Source organism: Halyomorpha halys, unplaced genomic scaffold, assembly GCF_000696795.3.
Source record: "Halyomorpha halys isolate HHAL.00 unplaced genomic scaffold, Hhal_1.1 Scaffold242.1, whole genome shotgun sequence".
Taxonomy (NCBI): domain Eukaryota; kingdom Metazoa; phylum Arthropoda; class Insecta; order Hemiptera; family Pentatomidae; genus Halyomorpha; species Halyomorpha halys.
Window position 1 is genome coordinate 2,553 of NW_027106343.1, and position 10,480 is coordinate 13,032.

The following is a 10,480-nucleotide window of genomic DNA, read 5'->3' on the forward strand; positions in this document are numbered from 1 at the left end:
TAACACTCCAATTTAACTTAGATCAGATTTACTAAATGTATTATAATGTACAGTTGTAAATAGCAATAAATAAATTTTTTTTTTTAAATTGTATTATAATAATTAAATTTTGTTAACAGGTGATATTACCCAAAAAGGATATGAGAAGAAGCGTGGAAGACTTCTTGCTCCTTACGTCCCTAAGCAGGCCCAAGGTATGTACTTTGATGATGATGTTTATGTATCCAATATATCCTTCATATGTGAATAGTATATGTAACCATGTCCTGTTTATGTCGTATGCCATAGCTTGTCCCTACTGAGTAATCTTACTAATGAAATTATTCATATCTGATTCAATGTGTCTAATCCTATTGAGAATTAAACTATTCCTTTGTTCTCTGAATATATCGAATATGCTTTATATATATATTTATATATCTAAATTAAAGCATTATATGTAACTGTCAAAACCAGGAAAAAGTACTTTATTAAACTGCTGTATAGTCGTTCTTGGAAAGTTGGGATCAATACAGATTTCTTTAAGGAAGCGTTTCTTGCAGAGTTATAAATACAACAAAATATCTTAAAGTTTCAAATTTATTTTTTTTATATAAGTATATAATATTTATAAATAATATAATATATAGAATTGTACATTAGCAAAGATATTTCAAATGTTTATTGTAGATAGTAATATTTCATTTCAACCAGCCTCATTAGGTACCCCTAATTGGGAAAAAATCTTATGATCTCGAAATCACCTCCTTTAACAACCGTTGATCTAGTAACAATACTTCCTTACTATGTCTGTATTCCTGGCCGGTACTAATTTTCATTTTCAATAATTTTCCTAGAACGACTGTATAAAATAAATAATAGTTTTTTTTTCTCTTCATATGTTTATAACAGTCTTCCAACTTTGATGTTAATGTACTGTCAATTCATGTTAATGATATGTTTACATATTAAGTTTGATATAAAATGCACGCATGTAAATTCTATGAATATTCATTATTTTTGGTCTTTTTTGGGGTGCATCAATAAGTTTGTTATTGCATTTATTTTTGTCTTACGAAAACAGGAATTTCGAATCCTGAACCATACAGCTCAATTTTAAAAAATGATAATTTTTTAATGTTTATTTGAGCCCTGTGGTGCTAAATATGACAAGAGCTATTTTAGGTGAAGGATGGTATGAATCGTATAGCGTGCATATCGGTTTGAACCATGATTTTCATTTTATCATTATTGCTTAGCTTGGTAATTATGGTTTATAATATATGATCATATTATATAAATGGTTATAAATATTACAAAATATATACTACAATATATCCCCATCCAATATATATTCCTCTTCCATTTCTATTTCTGTCTAATTTTAACAATTTACTGCATTGTCTTATACACACTATCTTCTAGCTTTTCTAACACATTTTCTCAATATTTAATGTTGTATTCTAATTTAATGTTTTAACCAAAGGAATTATGGCCTGTAATTTACTTGTCTTTCTGTATTCATATTCCAGCTCAGAAATATCAGATATTAATTTTATATTTAATAATTTATATATTATTTATTTAATATGATGAAAAGATGGGCGGTGGTGCGCTCTCACGAGTAAAGACGATTTTAAAGGGTGTTTACTTTATCATGCAAACGTTTCGGCCTGGATTTCAGTCCTTCTTCAGAGCTGTATACAAACATGATAACAACCATGTTGCAATAAATATAAAACAATATAACAAGAAAAAATTATTTAAACATTTTTTTTTATTTATTTATTTTATGTGATTTACAACTGTACAAATAATACATAAAATAAGTAAATATGTTGTATGTTTCATATACACTTGAAAATCTTGGGAAGGAACCACCCATTGGTGGAACTTAAAGCATTAATTTAAATTAGAAGGTCTCGTGGCCATCTTCTTTTCAGACGCCTCGGAGGATTATCAGGGTTTGTTAAGGAAGAGAGATTAAGAATTAATGGGTCAGGATGGGTAAGGAGTTTAGAATGATAAGACGCGTACCTGTTTTGGATCAAATCTGCAAAGGATGGGATGTTAAGGTCTTTGTGGATGAGTTTATTTGTAACGTAATAAGTGTGCATCAAGGATTTTACGTAGGATTTTGGATTGTAAGGATTGGATGTGGGAGGAAATTGATGGTTTGGTAGAGCCCCAGAGCTCAATTCCGTGTTTCCAAATTGGTCTGATTATCGTAGTGTATACTAATTTTTTGTAGTGAATGGGAAGTTTAGAGCGTTTGTCAAGTAGGTGTAGCAATCGGAATCTACGAGCAGTTACTTGTCGTTTCAGTCTTGTGTGTGGATTCCATGTAAGTCTCTTGTCAAGATGGAAGTCCTAAGTATCGAATCTGTTCAACAGGCGTGTGTATTTAAAAAAAACAGTAAGAAAAAATATATAAAAGAAGACAAAAAAGAAAGAAAACAAGGCTAGAACATATATGTCAAAAATTAAAATCATTAGAAAGGTGTGAAAGAAAACAAAATAAGAGATAAAAACATTACAAAAAAGTTTTTTTTTTTTTCGAAGTATCACCTAATTTTATGGTCCGTTATGTGATACAATCTATTTTAAAAAATATTGTCTGTGAAGATCTCTTATACTCCTAAATTACAAAACATTTTTAGATGAAACTTTTCTATAGCTATGTAGTCGTCTAATATAAAAAATTAATTATTACTTTTAGTGATTTTTTAATATTTAGATTTTACGATTATTAGTAGGGGTAGGTATCTGTGTAGTATGGCACAAAGCTACTAACTCCAAGGATTCGAATCCGGCTGTGGCAGATAATTATTTTCTGTTTCACAGTAGCCGTGAGTCACCCCTGTGGGTTCGGAAGTCCACCCAATCTCATTAAGGGGGTACCATTAATTGGGTAAAAATCTGGCGGTCGAGCGTGATCATAACAAAAACACATCCTTGAACAACGGTTGGTCTAGTGGACATTAATTCCTTACCAACTACTGCACCTCCAATCCTTCTTGGGTTGTAGCTATACAAATTTAATTTTTATAACCAACAAAATATAGTAGCCAAGTATCGATTATAGATATTTCTCTAATTTAATCAGATTTATATTCAGCTGTTATGAAAGACTTTGAGCTAAACAACCTATCGATTGTGCAGAGTATCGATAAAGAAACAGCTCTCGAGCCTAGTCTAGTATTGTGCAAGCCGCTATTTGATTCGGTGTGCTAGATTAAATTATATTGTTCAAGGTGTTCGCTAATCGAGTGCGGCCCGATTCGATTTCTCGAATCGATCTTACATGCTGGTTTAATGCTGTTTTGCAATTAACGAGTGGAATCGATTATTATCTCAAGCGAATCCATCATTCAATGCGAGGTGTTTTTATTCATAGCTGTTTATTAATTTGTAGCTAGTAATATTTTTCATAAAAATTATTTCGTAACAGTTATCCATTAGTTTTAAAAATAAAAATTATACAGTAAACGTTATTGTGAAATTTATTAAAAAGGAATAATAATTAATTACAGGCAGCTTATATTGAAAAGGCACTGGATTGAAAAGCGCAGTAGAAAAAAAGTCAGTTATTTCACCTCAATTTTTTATTACTTTAATGAAAACTTCGTGTAATTACTAGTAAAAATTGAGGAGTCTACCAAGCATAGGTAAGAGGAATAAAAAATGGCGGCTGTTTCAAAATATTTTTTAAAAAACTTTTTCTTTCGGAGCTCTATAATCTTTAAAACTATCAACAACAATAGAAATTCTAAAAACATATCATTTAAAGTAGAGTAAATTTGCTAAAATTTTAGTCCTAATAGAGCTATTTACATTCAATAGTTCTCGAGATACAGCTTTCTAAAAAGCAAATTTCATAAAAATGTACAGAATGTATTGAAAGATCATTAGTTAGTGAATTTAATTTGAAAACTCTATATCTCAAAAACCACTTGACGTACAGATGTCTATTAGCAGTCAAATTAAAGCTAATTTAATGAGCTATAAAGTAGTTCATGATGTTTATCTTCGTAGGTGTAGTTGTTTTCATGATATTCGATAAAATAAATAGATTTATAGTAGTTCGGAAAAATTTTCATTTGCCAAACTTATTTCATAAGCAAATATCATAGATACTACTACCCCTACGAAGATAAGTGTCATAAACTACTTTATAGTTAGTTAAATTTCCTTTATTTTGAGTGTTGGCAGACATATGTGCGTCTTATGGATCTACAGATATATTTTTTCAAAAATCAAACATTGTATCTGAACAACTAGAAATTAACATTTTGTGACTTTATTTTGTCAGATATCATAAAAACTACTATTTCTACAAAGATAAACGATATAAACTATTTTATAGTAAATTTAACTGGCTTTAATTTGAGTGCTAGTAGACATCTATTCTTCATATAGTTCCTGAGATATATATTTCTCAAAATGAATTCACTAACTTCTGATTTTACAGTGCACTTTTTATGAAATGTTCCTTTTTAAAAAGCTATATTTCGGGTATTATTGAACGTTAATAGATCTATTAGAGTCTATATTTTAGAAAATATTAATGTTTTGATAATTTTAATAATATAGAGCTCTGAATGAAAAGTTAATTTTTTTTTAAGGTTTTGAAGCAGGTGGCATTTGGTATCCTCCCTACCTATACTTGGCAGACTCATCAATTTTGACTAGTAATTATACATAGTTTTCATTGAAGTAATACAAAATTGGGATAAAATAAAATTATTTCTATATAAGAAGATGGTCAGGGTTACGGTCAAAAGTGAAACAAAACTAGTTTACAACTATTTATTTTCCGACGTTTCGCCCCACTTTGCAGGGCTTCATCAGGGCTAAAAAGATACAAAATGATACTATGATAAGATACAATGATAGGAATAAAAATACAAAGATAAGATACAATGAAAAGAATAAAAAACAAGTTCATTGTATTGTTTTCATTGTATCTTATCTTTGTATTTTTATTCCTATCAATTGTATCTTATCATTATATCATTTTGTACCTAATTAGCCCTGATGAAGCCCTGCAAAGTGGGGCGAAACGTTGGAAAATAAATAGTTGTAAACTATTTTTGTTTCTCTTTTGACCGCAACCCTGACCATCTTCTTATATATCAATTTTTACGGTCAACTATATATACATATATAAAATTTTTTCTCCTCTTGGGCTCTTGGAATACTTATTAAGTGATTCATATGCAGACTCACGCTGTCCTAAGTTTTATCCTAGTTGCGAGTTGAGTGTCCATTCGCCCTTACTGCCGAATGTCCCCAAACCATTCTTCTGGTAAACAGCTCCAAGGACGGGCTCCCGTACGTGCTCATTTTCATGGAAGATATTCAAAGGAGCGGTTAAAGGACAATATTCTTTACTGCCGAAGGAGGCGCTTTGTCTAGAGTACTAACCCTATTGTCCTGCCGTCCCTATTACCTCCAGTGCATATTGGCTCCTCGTACAAGTCTTTGTCCTCCGTGCATCTTCTCCGCGGGTCCTCTAGGATTTTTGTAGCTTCACTATATTAATATCTCCTTGCATGGAAGGAACCGTATATGTACTTTAAGGGAATGAAAAAAAAAAAAAAAAAAAATAGATTTTGCACCAGTAGTAGGCACTTGAAAGTTAAATTATAAAAGAAAGTCTTTCGAACTATTAATTATCCTGAGAAGTTCGAGGTTCGGTCGGGTATAAAACGAGAAGATTCTCTATCACCTTAAATTATTTAGAATTCATTATTAATAATGTACTGAATACCGAAAAGGATTTAGGGAATTTAAGCTAGGATAAATATTATGTAAAAATAAAAAGTGATAAGAAATTACATATAAATAAAACGAAGGAAGACATAAAATAGTATCAGTATAAAATAAACTTGAATAAACAATGATAAGAATAAAAATAAGTAACAATGGCAAGTGTAAAAAAAAAAATTTTAAATACGTAAAATAAAAAAAATAAAAGTAGAGATTAAATAAACGTCTTTTTAATTTTTTATTTTACTTATTTTTTTTTTTTAAATTACTCTTGCCATTGTTACTTATTTTTATTCTTATCATTGTTTATCCAAGTTTATTTTATACTGATACTATTTTATGTCCTTTTATTTATATGTAATTTCTTATCATTTTATTTTTACATAATATTTATCCTAGTTTAAATTGCCTAATTGTATCTTATTGTTGTACATTCTCAGTTTTTTTTTGTTTTTTTTTTGTATCTTTTTAGCCCTGATGAAGCCCTGCAAAGTGGGGCGAAACGTTGGAAAATAAATAGTTGTATACTATTTTTTTTTTCTCTTTTGACCGCAACCCTGACCATCTTGTTGTATATCAATTTTTCCGGTCAACTATATATACATATATATGTTATTTTAACATTTATTAATGTTATTAAGCCCCCTTCGCCCCCCCTTCTGTTCTGCAGAGGAATTTTTCGCCAGAGCTGTCCCTTTGTTATCGCTTGAGATAAAGCGTGACTCCTTCCTGGCAATCTTAATAAAATTGCTAACTGGTCCTGGCGTCAGGGGGAAATTTCATTTGCTTTCTTACTGGGAGATATCTCAGAGGGTTGTAAACTCTTGATGAAATTCGGACATTACTCAAGATTTCTATCAGAATATCTCTCATTTCTGAAATTGAATATTTTCTGTACAGGACGACTAAAGATAAGTCTCAACAGGCCGCCCAAGACAATTTTATTCGTCGGAATCTTCAGTATTTTACTTCCTAATATGTTAAAGAAAATTTAAAATTATGTGATTTAAAATGATTAGCAATATGTGATCTATTGTAGAAGAATATGGTCTTGGTTTCTGCTAAGACTCTTTTTGGCTGTTTCTTACAAGGAACCAAGGATCATCCACTGCAATTCTTACGACTTTGTTTTGAAAAGATTTTAATTTTTTCCTTTTCGTAAAGCATGTCGCTCCCCAGACTTCACAGCAATTTATTTATACATTCAGTCGTCTTTATATCATAGTTATTTTTTGTTTTGTGGAATCCATATCACAGCCCTCGAAGAATGGTGTCGTAATTGGAGGATTAAAACAAATCCCATCAAATCACCTTTACCCTTTGTCCTAAACCTACCGTCTTCTTTAATGCTGTTGATCCCCTGTCGAACAGATCCGCTACCTTGGACGACATCTGGACAAACGTCTAACCTGGAATCCTCACACAAGACTGAAAAGACAGGAAACTGCACGTCGATTTCTACTTTTACAGCACTTACTGGACAAACGGTCTAAACTTCCAACACATTACAAAAGACTGATCTACATGACTATAATAAAGCTAATTTGGACATACGGGGTTGAGCTTTGGGGCTCCACTAAACCTTTGAATACCTCTCGTATGCAATCATTGCAATCCGAAATCCTTCGTAAAATCCTCAATGCTCCTTACTCTGTCACAAATAAAATCGTACATAAAGACCTTAATGTTCTACATGTAACCGATCTAGCCCGAACCAGATATCATTCCTTCCATTACAAACGAACCCGCCAGTTTCTAACCTTCCATCCTCTCCCATTCCTGACAATCCTCCAAGGCGCCTGAAAAGAAGATGACCACGAGAGCTGCTAATGTAAAACGTCATTAGAGTGCTACCAAAAGGTAGTTTCTCTACACGCCTGTAACATTCCAATTTAACTGAGATCAAATTTACTAAATGTATTATAATGTACAGTTGTAAATAGCAATAAATAAATTTAAAAAAATTTATTGAATATTTAGTTTTTCTATAATAATTTGGCATGTAATGAATGGTTAAGAGCAGAATGTAAATTTCAGTAAAATTTTATATGTCTTTCATTTATTTGCAAAAAAACAAAAGTTAAAATTTTGCAATTAGTCTATCTGTCTACTGAAAGATTCATTTGGAAAATTATTATGGGAAAGTATTGACACTGAGAATAATATAAAAATATATCTTTAATTAATTTCAATTAAAAGTTTTGAGATGTGCACCTCTCACTAATTTCTTGAATCTGAAAACGTCCATTTTTACTCTTAGATGGGTAAATGGAGTAAATTTGAAAAAGATATTTTTAAATGTGACTTTGTAACAATTACTGATATTTCTGAGCTGGCATTGGTTGATGATGATGATGTTGGGACAGGGAACACTAGCGCTGTGCAGGGGAGGCAGGGCACTAGGGCCCGGAGGCCACACCGCCGGCTCACGCACAACGAGAAGCGATACCATTCAGGTACACGCACCCCACCCACCTTACAAGGGGCCACCTTAAAGTTTAAATATTATTTTATTTATTTAAAATTGATCTGTAATATTATTAAAATGTATAAAGAAAAAAATTCATTCACAAATACAAATATATTATTATATCGAATACTTTTTTCAAATTTTGTACAACTATTAGAGATTCTATATTTAAAAATTACCCGATTTCTGAGTTAGTCATTTATTAATCACCACAGATTAGTACAAGAGCCCAAGATAAGAAAAAAACTCAGTTATTTCACCCCAATTTTTGATTACTATAATAAAAACTATGTATAATTACTAATCAATATTGATGAGTCTTCCAAGTATAGTTAGAGGGCATAAAAATTACTCTATATTGTTAAAACTACCTACAACTCTAACTAATAGAAAATCATTTAACGTAGAGTAAATTTACTAAAATATGAGTTTTCAAAAAGCAACATTTCATAAAAAAATGCACTGACAAAAAGTAAGTGAACTTATTTTAGGAAATCTATATCTCAGGAACTAGAGATGCGACATCAACAAAAAAACATCGATGTTTTTTTTAAAACCATTTCAACAACCTAAGGTCTATTCCAACGGCTACGCATGCTCCGGGCAGTCAGAAGTGCTTTTTCAATAAAAGAATATGATATCGAATACAAAAAACATCGATTTTATAAAATATCGTTGCTTACAATACATTACCCAAAATACATCGATGTTTTTGAACAATTATTTCAGAAACATAAGGTCTGTCTCAACGAGCACGCATTATACGGCCTGTCAGAAATTGTTTTTGAAAGAAACATTCAGAAATCGACTACTAAAAACATTGAAGTTTTTGAACAACCATTTCAGTTACATAAGGTCTATTACAACGGCTACGCATGCTCATCCGGCCAGTCAGAAGTGCTTTTTCAATCAAAGAATAGAATATCGAATACAAAAAACATCGATGTTTTAATATATCTTGGTTTACAATACACTATAAAAAATACATCGATGTTTTTTGTAGTCGATGTCGGATTCATTGTTTCAAAAACCTCTTTTGACTGGCCGAAGAATGCTGTTGTTCAAAAACATCGATGTATTTTTGGCAAAGATTTGTATGCAATGATATTTTAATATTGAGCATAGATCGAACATTGATGTCTTTCTAGTCGTAATTTATCTTTATCACGTCGTTTGCGTGAAGGTTGGAGGTACTTTTTTATCCCACCACATTGTTGATAGGAATCTATTTATACTGTAAATTCTTTGTTTTCATTTAGTTACTTTTACAATAAAAAAAAAAAATGATAAATAGGGACGAATGTGAAACGTCGAATGTAAAACATCGATGTTTTACTCAAAACATCGACATCGATGTCGCATCCCTATCAGGAACCATTCGACGTACAGATGTCAATTAATTCGAATTAAAGCCAGTTCAGTGTGTCATAAAGTAGTTTATAATGTTTATCTTCGAAGGAGTAGTAGTTTTCATGATATTCGATAAAATATATTGATATCTAGTTGTTCAGACAATATTTCATTAGCAAATATCATAAAAACTACTACCACATAGAAGATATACTACTTTATAGTACATTAAATTAGCTTTAATTAGAATGCTAATGGATATCTGTATGTTTGTCAGATTTCCCAAAATAAATTCACTGATTACTGATTTTTCATGGAATGTTACTTTTCAAAAATCTATATCTCAAGAAATATTGAACGTAAATAGCTCTATTAGGGCTCATATTTTAGCAAATTTACTCTTCTTTAAATAATGTTCTCTTAGGTTTTCTAGTATTGTTAGTAGTTAAAAAGATATGGAGCTCCAAATGAACAATTCGTTTTTTTTTTAACGTTTTTATAGCCGTCATTTTTTATTCCCCCCCACCTATACTTGGCAGACTCATCAATTTAGACTAGTAACTATACATAGTTCTAATTAAAGTATTGAAAAATGGGGGTGAAATTACCTTTTTTTTTCTTCTATTGAGCTCTTGTACTATTTTTAAATAACAATTTACTGTATTATTCTCGTTTTTATCTTAATTCAGAAAAAAAAATTATATATATATAAATAGTCGACCGTATAATTTCAAATTATGAAGAAGGTCTGTGGTTGCGGTCAAAAGAGGTACAAAAATAATTAACAACTATTTATTTTCGGACGTTTCGCCCAACTTTTGACCTTTTGACAGCAACCCCGACCAGCTTCTTCATAATTTAAAATAATTAAGAATGAGGTGTAGATAGTTGACCGTAGATTAATGATTG

General features: G+C 30.9%; 1 protein-coding gene across 5 annotated transcripts in view; it reads left to right on the forward strand.

Moving 5' to 3' along the window:
- Positions 1-119: 119 nt before the first annotated feature.
- DIP2 (disco-interacting protein 2) overlaps positions 120-10,480 on the forward strand; it is a gene marked incomplete at its 5' end in the record, with an annotated part of 91,726 nt that continues 81,365 nt past the window's right edge. For all 5 annotated transcript variants that reach the window (XM_067044687.1, XM_067044683.1, XM_067044684.1 and 2 more), the window contains 1 exon segment: positions 120-194. In XM_067044687.1, the coding sequence (XP_066900788.1) occupies positions 120-194 (75 nt within the window).